This window comes from Haliaeetus leucocephalus, unplaced genomic scaffold (genome assembly GCF_000737465.1).
Source record: "Haliaeetus leucocephalus isolate CR32 unplaced genomic scaffold, Haliaeetus_leucocephalus-4.0 Scaffold13, whole genome shotgun sequence".
Classification (NCBI taxonomy): domain Eukaryota; kingdom Metazoa; phylum Chordata; class Aves; order Accipitriformes; family Accipitridae; genus Haliaeetus; species Haliaeetus leucocephalus.
The window spans coordinates 2,023,638-2,042,373 of NW_010972449.1; the positions used below are offsets into that span (position 1 = coordinate 2,023,638).

At 45.2% G+C, this 18,736-nt stretch overlaps 1 protein-coding gene across 1 annotated transcript in view; it reads left to right on the forward strand.

Annotated features, from left to right (window-relative positions):
- Positions 1-18,736, forward strand: part of CCDC64 (coiled-coil domain containing 64) — a 64,447-nt gene that overhangs the window by 16,949 nt on the left and 28,762 nt on the right. The window contains exons 2-3 of the mRNA XM_010575655.1: positions 12-233; positions 4,935-5,150. Of these exons, the coding sequence (XP_010573957.1) occupies positions 12-233; positions 4,935-5,150 (438 nt within the window). The remainder of the gene's footprint in view (positions 1-11; positions 234-4,934; positions 5,151-18,736) is intronic.

Here is an 18,736-nt window from a genome sequence, read left to right on the forward strand (position 1 = left end):
CCGCCCTGGAGCTGGCCCTGGAGGAGGAGTTGGCGCTGCTGGCCGCCGCCGGGGAACCGCCGGAGCCGCCGCCCGCCGCCGCCGCCCGCGACCCCGAGCTGCTTTCGCTGATCCGGCAGAAGGAGAAGGACCTGGTGCTGGCGGCGCGGCTGGGCAAGGCGCTGCTGGAGCGCAACCAGGACATGAGCCGCCAGTACGAGAGGATGCACAAGGAGCTCACCGACAAGCTGGAGGTGAGGCCCCGCCGCCCTCCTCCCTCCCTCCCTCCCGGCCCGCAGCGCTCCGCAAGGGCCCCCGCTTCAGGGCCGCGGTCCCCGGGAGCCCCGCGGCGTGTCCCCGCGAAAAGCGGCCCCTTCCCCGCCAAATGCCGGGGGCGGCAGGCAGGCACGGGCCCTGCCGGGCAGCCCACGGAACTCCCTGTGGCCGTGATCGGGAAGAAAGGGGTCTAAGAAAACCCTCTTAGGCCTGGGGGAGGCAAATCTGCTGTTCTCCCCGCTCCCCGCCTGCGAGCTGCCGTATCGGCCCGGGGACGGGCTGCAGCACCTCGCTTCGAGAGGCTCCTGGGGGGGCCGTTCTGCCCCAGGACCCGGGTACCACCTGGGCAAGGAGATGTGCACTGTGCTTGGCTCATCTCTTAACGGAAATGCCTCGGAAGTTAAATTTGTACAGCAGGTACTGAGCTACACAGCATATGTAACCCTTACGCTTAAGCTCTTGCAGCTAAGGCGTTAGGCATGGCAGGAGATAAGCCCTAATGATACATCTCTGTTAGCTGGTTGCTCTGAAAAATACCTACAGGTATCTGGAGAGAGCTGTTTGCCAGGACCTCAGTGGATTGAGCTATCTATTGATTTTTAAGGATGAAATAGAGCTATTACAAAGAAAAAGACTTGTGCAGGCAGCTTTTTTTGGAACAACTCTCTTGCACAACTATGTAAGAGAGCCACTCTTACCCCCACTCTTCTTCTCAGAGGATACTCTTAAAATTTTAATTCTCCCAGCAAGTAATACTGCTTAGAAGGCTGAGAAAAAGCCTCTCTCACCTTTCTGGACAGAGTTTGAACAGTGCTGGATTAACATTCAAATTTCAAGTCACAGCCCTAGACCAGTTCTTTCTGCACAGTCCTGCATATTCCTGTGTTACTTCCTCACAGACATCTCTCATGTTCAAGAGGATTTGTAAAATTACTGTATGGCCTTTGTTCTCCTGACAAAATTCCTCTTTATTATTAAACTTAGCACTTTACCCTAGCTGATCCCTTGCTCTTTGCAGGGAAGTCTCTCTGCATTTACTATTCTGATAGAAACAATAGCGAAGGTGACATTTGCTCTAATTGTTGTTTAGTGGCACTCTTTATCAGATTAGAATTTCCCAGAGTATTAAAATTTGCCAGAGCAAATATTTTCAGGTTGATCTTTAAGCAAGAACAGACGTATGAGGCGTGCTGACGTTTTTTTCCTGATGAGTTGGAGTAGAACCTTTCCTTCTGTGAAAGGAAAAATGCACAAGTTTAGGTACTTGCTGAGCTGCCTGTTAGGGAGTTCAGGAGTCTCAAATACCACTTGCTGTTTGCAAAATGTAAAGATGAAAAGGAGAGAGGAAAAACTGTGACTTCATAGTACTTTAAATAACATCCCCCAAATGTTTACCTCTGCTCTTATGGGCCCATTCAGAAGGTGAATGAAGGGATGGTAAACACAACCAATTGTTTACATCTTTTCATCCCATTACTACTGCTCTAACTTTCCAGTTGAATAACAGACTGCTATTTTTCAGGCTACCCATCTGATAGGAGTTATTGTTATCTACTTAAGGGTCAGATTTTTTCCACTGCGTTTGGCAGATCTAAGACGGTGATACTTCACACAAAAAATCAAACCTGAACATTAATCTTCTACAACACGAGCCTGGTAATCCTAGCCTCTGCCGATTAAATGTTGGCCTCCTCCCGTTGCCACTGAAGTGAACAAAATTTCACAATAAACTTTTCAATTTTGGAGGAGCAGGGAGGAAGGACCCACATCTGTTACCTCCTTCCCTGTGCTAAGAACTTTCTGATGATGACCAAAAGCAAAGTCTCAGGTGAGATCCTTGGTGGCAATTGCATTTGATACAGTGATGTTTAAGTAGCATTTAGGAGAGATTTTCTCCCGGTTAACAGTTCAAAGTTGGTTACAAGAGCTCAGTGAAGCCTCTCCATTTCCCAGCAGCCAATGTGCTGGCATGCTCCTCTGGTGCTTTGCCTCAAGACTAAATATGTGCTAGTTTTGTGGGTTCATTACTGAAGTGCAGCATTCCTACCATACACCTACTCTGGCAACTCTTTCACTTCACAGCCTGAATTCAAATTAATTTCTAATCATGGAATTGAAGTCCTGTAATAAATTCTGATATGTGATCCTAGTCAGTTTTATCCTCTGTAAGGGATTAAAACAGCTAATACCTCCATTCCTCTGACACAGAGAAGCTTGCCGTGTCCAAGCTGGGAAACTCCCCCTTGCTCTCATGTCTTTAAATGAGGACCAGCCCAGCTCAGTTAAGTTGAAGAGAAGCTGTTTGCAGAAGAAAACATCTTTTAGAAAGCAGTTCTGTGTAAAAATCAGTGAGCAGTGGGTGGATGGAGAGAGACTTGGAAAACAAGAAACTCCCCTAATGAGGACAGCAGTTTGCCCTGTCATCACTACATGCAAAAAAAACCCTATCCAGGTCTGCAGCCATGCAGGTGCTGGGGTGAGGGCAGGTGAGGGGAGACAGCTGCTGGGAGAGGAAGAGGCAGGAGGAATTGGTCAGCATGTCCAGTCTGGTTTATCCTCCCTCTTTGCAACAGCCTCTCTGTGCCCCACTGCACTGTTCTGGTTTCTCCATCACAACAGAATAAACTTGATATTCTTTGCCACCCTCTAACTCCAACCTGTGTGATGGCCATTTATTGGAGCTGTATATAGTGTGGATTTTCTTCTGCAGCAAAGGACTAAAGTGGTTTTTAAATGACTGACAAGGCTTATCTGTGGCTTCTAAATCACATTTGAGTATGTCTGGGGAACTTTGGCTGCAGTGCTGCTCCTCAGTAGGCTGAAGTTTCATCTTCCATTTAGAGAAGGCCCTGGATCTTTCTAAACGTTGCCTAGCAGTGAATGAGACAGAGCTATAAAAGACAGCATTTTTCAGTGTGCTGCTAAAAGTGAAATTGTGGCTGCTCCAGCCACACTCAGGCTACAAACAAGATTTTTTTGCAATGGTTGTCATGGGCCTGGTGCTGGGATCTCATGCCTGCCTATTGCATTAAAAATAATTGTAATAATACATAGCACTCTCATTTGCAAGGGGTGCTTACTCTTTTAGTGTCTGAAACACAGGGAAATACTTTTGCTTTGGACCAGTGTTTTTAATCAGCCTTCCCTTACATTTGAGAGTTTTCCAGAAAGTCCTAAATTTGCAGAAGGATTTGGAAGGACACAAGCAGGGTGCTGCTACGCTGCGCTGGAAGGAGCATAGGAAAGGATTTGGAGATAAGATCAAGAAAGAGAAAACGTGCATCTTCTGCAGAGCAAGAGGTGGAAGATTAGTGATAACGCAGGCTAGAGGGCTGCTGGACAAGTGGAGAGCTTTGACATTCAGACCTGCTTGGGAAGGTGGCAGAGATGCTGCAAGGGAGGCTGTGTGTCATCAGCAGTAGGCACCCAGGGGAAACAGCCACCTCACAGCCTGTGTTTCTAAAAAGCAATAAAAAGCCACTTCACATAAATGCAGTGCAATTTTCTTTTCCTCCTAGCAGGTTTATTTTCCCCTCCTATCATAAGTGGCATGAGGATTGCTCACTGGGGGATGATACCCTGGGAAAAATGGGCAGGCACTGCCAGTGCTGGGCCCAGTGGATTTCCGCTCTTTGCTAAGATGCATTCCTAAAAGGCTGGTGAATCTGATAGAGTAGCAGCAGGTTATTCTGGGGGATAGAAGACAATGAACAAGGAGAGGGCTCCTGCTCTTCAGGTTTCCCTGCTAATCTTGGGACATGCCCATGTCCCCAATTTGTGACTGTTCTGCAAGTATGCACATGGCTTCGGTCACCAGGGGAAATTCAAGCTCAGGGTTTCAGAGCAGGGATTCTTTCAAATGGGCACAACATAAATCTGTTTTGACCTGATTTGCAGCTCTGTTCCAGTGAAGCCCTCATTTAACTGAGCCTGTAAAACATGCAAAAGTTCCACCAGGTTTGTGCTGTCCCTCGTTTTCCAGCCAGTCTTAAGCAGAGCAGAGTCTCCAGAACTGAGAGTGGTTTCTGAAAAACCTGCAACCCAGAATATGCATGTATGGAACGTCTATAGAAACTACTTCATTGCATCCATTGCCATTCCAGAGCGGACTGCATCAAACAATAGAGTTACTGTGCACTATCAAACTACCAGACAACTAATTAGGTCAGGAATAGAAGGAGCAAATGGGTAGATGATTCAACTCTTGTTCATAAGCCCCATATGACAAGAAAGATGCCTCATCTAGATTCCTCACCAGCAGTAAGGATACAGTTTGTGTAGTTTTGACTATAAAGGCAATTTTTAAAAGAATTATGCCACTGCCCACTGAAATATTGCTTTGGAGTAAAGCTAGGCTCTGCTAAATCAATTGGCCTGCCTGAACTATATATTCTGCCTATTGACATGTGGCCTGCTTTACTCTTTTGGCAGTTGTTTCAGTAAAAATTCAATGTGCTGATCTCCAGAGGCCAAGGACAGGCCAATTGCTGAAAATGGAAAGCAAGTTTAGTGCCAGTGACCTGCCCTGACATGGGATTGCCACCTCCATGGCATTGTCATGCTCTAGTACCATTCTCTTTCCTGCACAAAAGGTTTCAGCCCTAAGCATAGAGGAAGAAAAGAAGGCAGTGTTCACTTTTTTCCTCCCTTCCTAACCTCATCTCCCCCCTGTTATCTAGCACCTAGAACAAGAGAAACATGAACTAAGGAGGCGATTTGAGAACAAAGAAGGAGAATGGGAAGGAAGGGTGTCTGAACTGGAAAGTGATGTGAAACAGCTGCAGGACGAGCTGGAGAGGCAGCAGGTTCACCTGCGTGAAGCTGACCGCGAGAAGACACGGGCCGTCCAGGAACTCTCCGAACAGAACCAAAGACTCCTGGACCAGCTCAGCAGGGTGAGTCACTGCAGCATGGTGAGGGCAGGCACCCAGCCGCCTTTGTCACGGGAAAGGCTTGCAGCTCTGCTATGAACCAACTTTCAGGCAAATAAGTGGGAAAGCTTCCTCTTTAAGGAAAAAAAAATGGTTCTGCATCTGGTCAGATTACATAGATGTCCCTATAAAACATGCTGTCTTTAAACTGAATTTTACACCTTTAAGGAGTACTGCATTTCACTGGCAAAGAAGTTATGTTTCTGGGTTGAGTGGTCATTTACTGCATAGATGTCTCGCAACTGTTTTTTTAATCCAAAACTGATTTAGAAAATCTGTTTCTAATTTACAAATAAGCTGAACAAATGTAGCACGCAAGAAAAAGGCTAATCTGTGACAGCAAGGTGAAAGGCTTTTTGCTGGCCTCCCTTTTTTGACATACATCGGCTATAATGTTGTAGAATTGAACATACCATGTCATTCTAAGATGGTGTGTCCCTACAGATAACTTTGCCATGGTCAGATGTGTGAGAACTTACTGAAATTCCTTGGAATGGCATGTTTCAGAAGAGAGCTTAACTTGCTTCTGAATGAAAGAGGATTTATAGTGGGGCTGCTACAAATCAGCCTGATTGACCAAACACTTCCAAGCATGGGTTTCTTTCTGACAGCAAAAGACTTAACAGTTTCTGCCTTCTCCCCCAGAAGTTAACCTGTCTTCTAGAATTAAGAACCCTGGTTTTTTTCTCCCCACTGGACAGTTAGTACAAACCATAATTTTAATGCCTGAGAACACAGTTAATCCACCAGATGAAAGCTTTTTCTTCTCACCAGTTGCTTATCCCCAAAATAGCATAGAACAAAAACACACACCACAGACTCGCGTGGAAGAAGCCCATCTAATGTTGTAAGAACACATTTCAGACTAGATTCTGTCAGGGCTGAGACTCTGGGGCTGACACAGGGATTGCCTAAGGGAGGGTCCACCTCGACTAAAACACTAGGACCAGACGACTCTGAAATGGGCCAAGTGTACAGGTCTCTTCACTTGTCTTTACTCGATCTGACTATGCAGTTTTCTTGTGCCTCTGGAGGTGAGAAGAGCAGGTCTTGGGTATAACACTGTACGGACACTTGAGGAAATCATTCCTCATTCTGCTACAGATTTTCTTGTCACATACCAAAAAAGCCACTTAGTCTGTGGATTTGTTTTAACGGGCTTTAAAAAACAAAACAAAACCACAAAACAAAAAAAACCCAACTTCCTTAACTCAGGAACACTGCTAAGGTTATCCATCTTTTTAAAGCAATATCTCCCTAGAAGAGCTAGTGAAGATCTTTCACCTATTATCTGAACAGAGCATATTTCACATACAACACGGATGAAAGATTCCACCCAAGCCCTTGCAGAGCTCCTGTATTTTGTCAGGTTTCTTACCCAGGGCTAAGAACTTTGCTCCCATCAGATTCGGTGACCCTTAATGATTTTCTGTGTATGCATGATTTCCATCACTGACTGGAAAATGTAATATTTGTTATGGTCCCAGCGTAAGCACAAACTGAAAGATCAGTCTAGGAGAGGAAAACCAGACAGCTTGCTTTGGGCTTTAAACCGCATGGGATTATCCTGACGTGACACTCATGCTACAGGAGCCTCTCGCAGCCCAGATGCTGAGATAGCCGTTCAGCTAAACCTTGTGCAAAGGAACCACCAAGTTAGGTCTACCAGCATGCAATGTCCATGCATGGGTTTTGTTCCCTCAACTCCCTATTACTGCCAGAAATAGTCTTCATCCACCCACTTCAGAGTTGCAACATTCTGGGAAAAAGTTGAGTCTTGGTGCTGCCCTCCCTGTTCCAGCCCAGCCCTGCTCCCAGCTTGGAGAAGAGGACTGTTGTTCTCCAACGCAGACAAGGCAGACTGATAGAGACAGCTAACGTTTGCTGAGGCACAATTCGGTGCTCATTGAGTTTGTCACCTGGACAAAACTTGGTAGTAAGTCAAATATAGAAGTGGATATAGCAAGGGTGTAAACAGTCTTCCTAGAGTCATGAGGATCTGGGCAAATTGAAACACAGTTGGGAGTGGTCTGTTGTCATTCACCCAGGGCTTTAGTTGAGGCTTTTTAAAATCTCAGCGTTATATTAGCACTTGATTACTGGGTGCTTAGTATTCCACATTTGCTGCTCCATAGCGCAATCGCAGCCTTATTTGTCTGATCTCTAATTCTGAAGAGGTTATGCATGTAATCCTTGAGGCAATGGTAGTACTTAAACCCTGCACCCACATAGTTCTGGCTCCTGTTAACTACTTAGACTTTCAATAAATAAAAAAGACAAATATAGCTGCATGGATGTGCTTGCCTACAACCGTATTGCCATAGGCTGGAGTTTTGCCAGGGATCATGAACTGAGCACTGGGAGAGGAAAAACCCTACAAAGAAGTGCTGTTAGAGCTGCTGTGAACTTTGAGGTGTTGCTGGTATCCTCCTTGCGTTCCTGGTTCTGTGTTTCGCACCTGCATTTTGTGCCACAGTGGGTTGTCTGGGATGAGAGGGTTATGAGAAGTCTGGGATAAGGCAATGAAAGCCTTATTCAGAGTGTCAGCTCTGCCCCATCTGACACTGTATACCCTATTAGAGGCTTCACTCACAGGGCAGAAATACAGGTTGCTCTCTGGTACAAGTCATTCTACACTAGTAGGTATTAGCTTTTAAATTTGAATTTCTACAGTTTTTAGCAATTAACACCTCGTGGCCCAATTTCACAATACTTGAGTGTCTCTCTTCTGGGGAAGGTATTCCCTTGGCACTAGGCTCTATATGTCAAATGACAGTCTCGGCCTCATGAGCTACGAGCCCACATGGTCCTGCTTGCTCCTTATGGAATCCCTGGGCTTCAGCCCCTTTACCTCAAAGCAGGGCATCATCCACTATCTCCTTCATCCTACCCCTCCTCCTTCCTGCTGCTATGATATTCTTTCACCAACTAATTAAGCTTTAGCACATTTTTTTAACCCTGCCTTCCCCAGAGATGAAAGGCCAACCCAAGCACATATTTTTTTCATCTAAACCTGACACAAATGCTAACCAACCAAGCACACAGTCCCACACACCCACACAAGGATAGCAAAGGGACCTAGAAAGCTCTTCTTGCAATTAAAGCATGGGACTGAAAAAGTCCATCCTCAATTCTTGCAAAGACTGATAAGGAAAACTCAAAGATAGGGATTTTAAGTCTGTTCAGTCTCTAAAAATGGGGATAACTGTCTTGCCTCAGAGTTGCCAAGAGGCTAAAATAAGGTCTGTAAAGTGATTTGAGGTCTTCAGATGAGATGATTATATAGGAGAACTTTACATATCCAATAATAGTAAGTAGGCTATAAGGAACTTTGCCTCCTCTTGAAATACAGCCTTTGGTGTGGTTCTGTGCTTTTTGCAGAACGGAGGTACTGCCCAGGGCCATAACAATATTAAACCATGGGGAAATTAGGTGGGCTGGACTGGGAACTCATAGTGAAAGACATGATTCAGATGCCAAAGATCGAGTTTAAGAACTCCACAGTAACCTTATTTTTTAATTTGCTAAGTGATGATTAAAATCCTGTCTGCATTTTGATTTGATTTCCCTTCCCCTGCCTCAGCACAGCAAAGCATGTAGTAACTCTCAGCAGTGTGCCCACACCAAGCTAAATGCTGATTTTACCCAGGAGAACTGCAGAGCACACTGCGAGGAGTATGCCAAGGTACATACCACTCACCATAAATGCTCAAAGATAAAGTATAGGAGTCAAAGTACAGTTTTGCCGAGAAAGTCAAGGCTTGATCACGTGTTCTGCTTCCATCTCCTTCAGTCTCTCCCATCTGTTTCAGTTTGCCATTTGGAAAAAAAATTCCTATGCTTTCTGTCCTTTTATGTTATAAAATTTGGAGGGAGTGGGTATAGGGAAAGGTCTCCTCTTACATGTGCCCACAGCACCTAACACAGCAAGAGTCCTGTCCCCACCTTTGGGCTTCTAGGAACTACTAATGCAGATAATAATAACAAGCAGCCCTCTTCCTATAATGAGGCAACATTACTACTTTGTCAGGAAGTGAATGAAAAAAGACTTTCACACTGTTTCTAGGTGGCTTCACCAGATGGCTTTCCCACACATTTCCTGCTACCAAGCTCTGGGCTCCTGTAACTGTTTGCTGCATGTAGCTTGGGCGAGGATATATCCTTCCCAATTCAGTTAGGCTTCTTGTATGGTACATAGAGCACAAGGAAGTAATTTCACAATGTCAAGCTCAGGTAGTTTTTGCACTGAAAATCTGTTTTCAGTGGCAGGAAGAAGCGTATCATCTCACACCGCTGAAATAGCTCTTTGTGTTTCCAAAGGAGTGCTCGGCTGCCACGGCATCCCTCAGAGGGGCCCTCAATCACCAAGTTCTTATATTCGCTCAGCATCTAGTGCCAACATACTGCTACAAAGAATGAGGTGTTTCAGCCAATCCCTCTGGTACAGCAAGAAAATGATCAGCCAGCCCACAAGTCTCCAAAGGAGCTTTTATTTGCTAGCCACAAACCCTTCCTTTCAGAAATATTTCAATTGAAAGAGTTTTGTTTCTAACTTCACGCTGCAACATGCGGCGTAGCTTCAGAGGACTGGCAGGCACTGCCTGGTTTTGATTTGAGAGAAACATGTTTTCATTCAAAAATTAGCTGACCATATTATATTACCCTTTCCAAATCACTTTTACTTTAAATACATCCTTTTGTGGTCAACAACACACTTACAAGAGAGGCAGCTCCGTTGTCAATTATTGATTTGAAGAGATTTTTCTGAATGGTTGTTTGTTGGGTATATCAGCATAGGAACAATGTTCGTTTTAAGAAATCCAGACTAATCATTTTAAAAAGTTACTGGAACAAGAGTGCTGGGCAAGATTCACTGCTTTTGCCATGCTAGAGATCTGTAGCCATTACACTAGGAGCTAGCTTGTCTTTAATTTCTTATTTTATCTGTACAGATGCTTAATACAAGCCTCCTTATGTTTCTTGTTTATTAAGTTGTCTCCAAAAGCCCAGCAGGGTATATTGGGAAACTCCATGCTTACTTAGCACAGAGGCAAGTAAGTCAGGCTGAATTTAAGTACTGCTTCAGGGGTTTTATTTTTAAACAGAAGAGGATCCTGAGTGGACCTAGGCTCAAGAAGAGTTGCTTTGACTAGCCCCACATTTCAAGGTGCAAATCAGTCACTACACTGAATTATTTTTCACAAAAAAACTCTACTTTTTGCTGTGGCTCAAAGGGTTTACTGGACCTATTCAGTACGGAGTAGCTTACTGTAAGGAACTCCGTACTAATCTACTCAGTAGCGCATGGAGTCCTGCATAGCAAATCTTGATCTGCATCACCTCTGAGCACTCTAAATTCAATGAAGGGGGGAGATTGCACGAGAAAAGGCAGCATTCCTTCCTGTTGAAGGGGCTCAAGTACCTGCTTTTCATGGCAGCTTAGGTAGGGCTGCTCACTCCTTGGGGGTAGGCAGACAGCCCTTCCAGCATTGCTTTGTGCCTGGCATAAGGCACACTTATGTTGCACATGGTGAGGCGAGAGGAAAGCAGATATCAGCACAAGACAGAGCCAAACACTGAAGCCAGCAAACCTCTCATTAACCACATCAAGCACCCTCCAACTACCCGCACCTCTGGAGCATCAGCAGATCCCAGCACCACATAACCAGATCCCTGATCACCCAGTGAATACTGATAAGCGCACATGCAGGGAAGGCTCCTTGTCACCAGCTACTTCTCCCCTAGCAGAGTGCACTTGTTAATAATTCAGCTTCATGCCACATCAGGACTGGAGTGCCGAGGCTTTCTATGCTAAAGCTGTAAATATAGGACGTGACGGCAGCTGCGTGTTCTCGCCTGCAAAGTCCTTCAATGAAATTATTCAGTGCCCTAGAAGGTAATGAAGAAACTTCTTGAGGCCACTGCTGAGTGGCACTCACCCACCATCCATCTGGAGGAAGGGAGACAGGCAGGAAGAAAGGCTCAATCCTCTGCTGAAAGTCTGGCCAAGCCTGCAGCACCCATTAACCCCATTTTAGGGCACCCAGAGCTTCAGGAGCCAACTGGAACAGGGCCATCTGGACACTAAGGCATAAATGCAGCAAACACCGAAGAAGTAATTTCAGCAAAGATGAGGGGGGCATCCCTACAGAGTTTGCCCAAAGATTTTGCACCCACCCATTTCATGCAAGATTTTTACCCTTGTATCCTTTGCTTTAAGTACCAGTGAGCACTGAGGGAATGGGCAGAAAGCAGTACACAGAATAAAACAGGGGTACACACTGCTACTGAACCACAGTGCAAAGCCCTCCATATGGAAAGGGTTAAAAAATTACTATAAAGGCAAAAAGATCATGTTACTATTAAGGCAGCAGAATCACATAAATAGCTGCTCATGGGAAAAAGGATAGCATCGATTGGTCCCAGGGGCTGGGTGGGACCCTCATCCTCCGTGGGGCAGTGGAGCAGGGACCCTGCCATCCCCAGGGACCCCTTGCTGGTTGCTAGGTGACAGCACACCACGGTCCCAGCTGGTGACATTGGTGTAGCAACCAGGTGTGATTTCTCTGCTTGTAATGCCGTGACAGTCAGCGGACACGCAGGGAGACGCACTTGTGACGTCCGAGGCAGGCAGGCGGGTGGGTGGGTGGCAGAGGCCTGTCTGCCACCCCCGTGGGCTCAGCTCGCTGCCGGGATGTGTCCCTGGCATCCGCCACTTCATGACCCCCCGGGTGCCTTTCCTTCCCCGTTCACTGGCAGTTTTTTCCCCAAAATCACCCTGGAGATCTCCCAGCCTAAGTTGTCCACACCACCCACAATGAGCTTTTGAGCCTGCTAGGGGAAAGGTAAACATTTTATTTCCTTGGTAAAAAGAGCCCCTTATGAGCAGGTCGGTCAGCCCACACAAGGGTGACTCCACCAGGGTTTGGCACAATGCATCTCCCACTCTAAGTCCAGCTCGGGGAGCACAGTGCAACAGAAATTATTATCTGCCAGAGCCACTTAACCTCCACTCTGCGTATGGCACATCTCACATCCTCAGAGGCTTGGGGTGCTTGAATGGAGCAACAGAGACTGGCCCCATGAGGCACCCCCAGAGCCCAGACTCCCTGCCCCCCACACCCTGGGCAGCACATCAGCAGGGAATGAGTGTCCAGAGCACTGCCTAGGACAAACATACTTAAGTGTTAAGCACCTAGTAGTCAGCCTTACGCTGCTCTTCCCCGCACTTCAGCTGAACCCAGCTCCCAGCCCAGCTTTCACCTCTAGAAAGTGGTTCTGGAAGAGATTTTGAAGGTTTCTGCAAGGCTTCTGCTTTGAGACATTAGCAGCATCACTAAGCTGTGAACATCTGAAAGCAGGAATCCAATGTGAAACTGAAGCTGAAGTTGTTCCGGGATGAGGAGATAAAAATCTGATGAGTCCCTTCCTCCCCTCTTGCACTGCACAAAAAACTTCAAGTGGCTATTCTGTTTGGGTCCAGGTCTTTATGTTTATAGGAATGGTTTTATTATGCAGTAGCTCAGAGGTAGGACCATGTGGGCAGAAGAGATTTTTTCAAAATATTTCTGCTTATTCACACTTGCTGTAAACACTTCCTCCAGGAGAATCTAGAAAGTAGGACACAGAAGGTGTTTGCATCCAGCCACTGCATTACCAGCTAGAACCAGAGCTAAACATGACTGAAGGCTTTGCAAATATCTACATAAGAAAAACCCAATTAAAAGCATTTGATCTTTAAAGAGCCATTCTGGGTTATAAAGTTTGCATACCTTATAATGAAAGTCTTTAAATTCCTTTTTTTTTTCCAAGCAGGATTGCTTTTTCTAAATGCAATTTAGTAGACAATAGCTCAAGAGGGAGGTCTTCTATACTGACTTTTTTTGCCAGCTGTATTAGGTGCTCTGATTACCCATGAAATCATAAAGGCCCCTTGCAAAACAACCTAGAGCTTAATCAACATTTTGTTTAGAATGGCATTTAGCAAAGCCCAGTTTATTTTGAGAACAGGATGAGAAAGACTCTCTTGCTGACTTAATGATGGATGCTGCAATGCAATACAGGGCTGGCTTATGCTTGGCAGTACCACCCATGGGGATGGGAAATGCCACCATAGATGGTAACAAGCAGCAGTCTAGAGGCGAGAGTACAACAGGAAACAACTGACAGATTAGGACATAAATCAAGTGACCTGCATGACAGAGTGACTGGGGTAATAGGCTGCTCATAAGTAGGCCAAGAGAGCATTTCATTTGGAAGAGATACAGGTTGACAATATTTTTGTTAGGTATCCTGTAAAAGCTCAGTTCTGTAGCTGCAGAGATTTGCACCAGATTTCCTTCATGGACAAGACCCCATCAGTGTCTAGGGTCGGGGGGGTGGGGAGGGGACTGCCAAGATCAGAAGTGTTGGGAACATTTCCATTAACTGTTTTCACCATCTCCTAACTATTCTTCCCTGGAAGGTTCTAATGCTGAAGCATATAAAGAACACCTTTATAAGGAAGAATTACTTTGATAGTTTCAGCTGGGTTATGATTCTACCAAGATTAGCACAGTAATGCAGATCTGTAATAAATGTAGAGCTATAACAGAACAGTTACAAGATCTGGGGATATATGGGTGCCTAAAGCATCCAGCTCACTTGAATTTGCCCTTTAAATATCATTTACTAGTTCCACTCTGCAGTTCATCTGACCTAAAAAAAAAAAAAAAAAGAAATCTATTGTATTTTGTCTTTATTGCTTCTCCCTTCCCTTTTGTCCCTCAGTCTTTCTCCCCTCCTGGATACATCTCAAAAATCAGTTGAGGCTTAAGTTATCACTGGCCTCAGGCTGGTAGTTGTCTCTGCAAGTTTGTTCCTTAAGCTGATGTGAGACCATGTTATCCCTCAGTTCCTCTGGGGTTAGTTTGGCCTCCGCTTTCAGTACACCAAGAGGGGAAAATTTAGCCTTCTGATTCCCTTGTTCTCTACATCCTTGGAAGTCTGTTCCTGAATCCACTTCCAGACTTGGCAGTTTTATAGTAACAGGGGTGCTCTTAGAAAGCTATTCCATTTGGCAACTATTTAGCATAGGTTGTTCATGTTTATTTTTTGAACAAAGCACTCTTGTATTTGGTTGCCTACAAGCTCAGATCAAGGAAAACTGACATCTTCTGCAACTCAAGTACACACCAGCAGTTTTGTCGCTCACACCAGGACCAGGAGGCAGATACAAACCTTAAGACTTGCTAGAGGGAAGGGCCTATACTTACAGAAGAGGTCCATAATCCCAGTAGCTTTTGCAGGTGAAATGTTTCAGGACCAAATAAACACCCACAAATTTTAACAGAAGGGGACCTTTTGGAGAATTACTTGAAGAGTTGTCCTTTGTTTCTTTACTTGGTTAGCAAGTGTTTTGCATCGATTTTATTGCAACACCAGAAAACTGAGGCACTGAGAGACTAGGCAATAATTGTCAGTGTAAGGTGACAAACAAGACCCTAGTAAAGAAAAAAATCTCCTCTCCACTTAGGCAGACTACACAAGAGTTTGAGCTTTTCTCCCAATCATACAGAATGGGGATGAATTGGGTTGTTTGGGGTTTTTTTAAAGCATGTATTAGGAATTTAGTGAGCTATGTCCCATACTGTAAGTGTACCACCCCAAGAAAAAGCTAGTAGTCCAGACATTACTCCTTAATAGAGTTTAAACTTTATTCTCCATATCCCTTACATAGAGGACAATGTGTATAAGTTGCAGAATAAGAATTAGACTGGACATGAAGGGAAATATCCTAGCTGTAAGGTTACCCAAGTAGGAGAACAAATGGACCAGAGATTCTACAAGGTCTCCATCAAAGGAAGCTTTTTAGCAAATGGCCAAGTAGTCACCAGCCAGGGAGGGCTGGCCAATTTTTGCCTTGGCATGAGAAGAACTAGGCAAAGTTAAGTCTGAAAGAGGCCTTCTGAGGTTTCTCTATCTTTTATGCAGGCAAGACTTTCAATAACATCAGGTCAAGTCTTCTTGCTATTTATGAATATTGAAAGAAAGAGGCAGAGAAGCCTGAAGGAATACTCACAAGAAATAAGTGATCTCTAAGGCTTTGGAACAGACTTGCATTTTCACTCTATATGGGCATAAAGTAACTGAAGGGTGAAAACAAATGTAAACAGGGGACTATTCAGCGGCAGTTTCCAAACTTTGCTTGAACTTGAGCTCTTGAACAGACTCAGGTACTGAGGGAGTCACACTTTCCAGCAGATTTCTGTTTAGATGAAGCCAAATGAGAAAGCCCAAAATGACCGTGTTTGTTCAAAAGAGATTGTTTGTAGACTTTAGCAGTCTGATATTTGTCCAAATAACATCTATTGATCAGCTATGAAGTTGCAAAGGGATTTGCTAACTCAAATTATTTCTGTGGTTTTTGCCTCTGTTCCAGCGAGATTTATTTCCCTAGGCTTTACTGGATGTTGTACTTCACTCTGTGCACAAATTCTTCCTAAATGTTGTGCTTCTTACTGTTTATTTCCCTCTCCACCTTAGCACAAGGGACCAGACATCTTAGTGAAGATTAACTAATAAATATTCAAAGCTTTAAGAGCTCAAGGCAAATGCTTATGAAATTGATGATGTCATTAATACTACCTCTTCCTGGGGGCCTTTCTGTGCCTGAAGCACTGGTGCCATGGGCACAGGCCCTCACCCTGCAGAGCTGCAGACAAAGAGGGGTCTCCCAGTCTTGGGCTGCTTTACCAACCTCTGCTGCAAGAAACTGCTACCCCCAGATCTGCTGAGCTACCCCATTCATCTCAGTCAAGGCAAGACAGCCCAAAAAGCCACTATTCAACCTGCTCAGGCTCATCTGGCTTGTTTTCATGGTATGGAGGAATAAGCCCAGAGGGAGAGGTGAAAAGGATCATACACACTTGGGAATGGCATTTTTTTTTTTCCTGCCAGATGCAATTGCATATCACTGGTGCTTTTAAAGCTAAGTAAACACAGGCACCTCAAGATCTCCTGGGCAGCACCCTGCCTTCACATGGAGCCCATGCTGGACACAGACCCCAAAACAAGCAAATAGAGAATGGTGCCATTTAAGAGCAGAACTGGAGGCAGGCAGAAACATTGCTCACAAGCAATTTTCTTGGCTGGCTGGAATAGACAGGCCAAGCACCATTTTACATTGAACCCCTTAGAGGGGGGGCAGGTGCCACTGCAGAAACCTCTACTGAGATTGTAGCCACTGATTTGTACAATCTAAAACAACTCTTCAAAACCCACCTACAGAGGATTAACAGGTTGATTTACTTAATTTCAAGAGGCCTCCTCCATTCCAAGCATTATCCAACCCAGTATCTCAGAGCTGCTTACCGAGATTAACTCTGGCACCATGAGACACAGCCCAGCAGCTGCAGGCTGGCTCTCAGCAGCTCCTTCCTTTCAAAGGAGTCATTTGCATCAGGCTTTCAAAACTTGGGAAATTCCTTCCATCTTCTCATCATTCATAATCTTCCATCAGGAGACAGTACCACAGACTAAGAAGGTCAAGTTGGGGGAGAGGGAAGGAGACAGGCAGCCTTTCTCCCTTCATTACAGGTCACTGCCTCACCTCAACACAGGAAGGGACGACTTGCCCAGTGTGGGACAGTTCCAGACCACACAGCTTTAGCACTCCTGGTCCCAGGCACAGGCCTCCTCCATCAATCTCTGCCCCTTCTCATGGCCAGGGAGCACACTGCCAAGAAAATATTTTGCTGTGAAACAGATGATGCAGAAGCCTTTCCAAGCATGAACTTGTTCAAATGAAGATTTTAGCTCTCCTGCTTCTTTTAATCTCCCTGAGCAGAGCTATAAGCCACCCCAGGTCAGGGAAAATGGCCTAATTGACCAAAATGCCTGTTCAGACCCACATAAGTAGCCTGTGATGTTAACCCTTCCCACAGCTCAGGAAATGTGACAGAAACACCCAGAGCCAGCTGGCCATGGTGCAACTGGGCTCACCCTGGGGACAGGGAAGGAGAAAACAGCTGGTTATGCTGGAAAACCATTGCCAAAGCACATACACATCTATGCCTATATATACATATACACCCCCTCCACTCTTCCTTCCCCTCACATCACTTAGCATACAAGACATTTGCATGAGGCACCTGCTAGTATTTCAAGCACGTGAAGCAGACAGTTTTCATTAAGCCTGTGTCAGCACCACAGACCAAAACGGCTTGTTTATACTTACACAGTCTGCTGATGCCGCAGAGTGCAGACAGATGGGCAGCCATCTCGCAACACCGCAAAAGCCTTGTCTGCCCTTTGTGCAACAGTGGATGAGGCCACCGCAGGAAAAATTGGAAACATCATGGCCAAGTTGCTGCTGCTTTAATATCACAGGGAATTTTTTTGCTTGTGTACCAACAGCCTCCCATATTCACCACAGAAGAGGCAGTACTTCAAAGGCACTCAATCACTTTTTGGTGCATTCCACCAGCATCGTTAGGCAAATGTCCATAAATACCCTTCTCACATATCTTGTCTCACTGAGATTATCCTTGTCTCCTTGGCAACTGTCAGATGATGTATAATGCTAGTGGGGATTAGCCCCAATGAGCCTTATAACCCTTGTGTAAATTTCTGCTCTATGAAGAGACCTGGCCAAAAGCTCTTCTTTCCTGGTAACATTAAAATGTTGCCATAAACAGTATTAAATCCAAGAACCTTTCAGTAAACCTGAGTAAGGATGAAAACTAATGTGGAGCTTTTTAATTGGTAGTATTTGTCTTGTCCTCCAAACAAATAAGTTTGAGACATGTAGATATACTTGGCATTTCGCAGCTTGACAAGTAAAGCTGTATTTTGAATCAGTACTTAAGAGAAGGCTTGTGCTGAAAACTTGGGCTCTAATATCTTTATCTCCTTTGTCCCTTGGTGCCAGGGGGATCACACTGGGAAATTCTAAATCCCCGCAAGAGCTTAACAAATTTATGCTATGCTTTAACCTATTAATTTCTGAAAACTAGCCTGGATTCAGGTCAACACTTGAAATCCATGTGCATACTCTGTCTGACACCAGTTGTACTGAGACTTTCTGCCTTTGAGCAAGCAGCTATGGGCTATGCCCTCATGCCCCACTGCTCAGACATGATCAAAGCATCAAGTCAAGGAGGTACAGCCCCAACCCCACAAGCTTTCTGCAAGTGGAGCATTTCGCTGCTCCATACCATGTTTGGGCCTGGTGAGGAAGAAGTTGTTTGTCTCTTTGTACCCCATTTGGCCTGCCTGGGCACCCAGAGCAGGCTTTTGCCACGCATGGTGCTAACATCACAGAGATGAGACCTGTCCCCATGTAGGAAATGCAGAGTATGCCAGTGCAGGGAGCCAAGCAGCACTGCATTATACATAAGCGTTAAGGGTTGAAGTATCTAAGTGATAACAAACAGCCTGTGGTGCACAAGTGACACATTTAAACTACTTCTTCCTTCTTCGGTCTATTTGAGTCTTTATAATGTCCCAGCTTGGGGACATCTGCTCTAATTCAACAGGACAAAAAAAATATCTTTGAGCAGAGCCAAGGA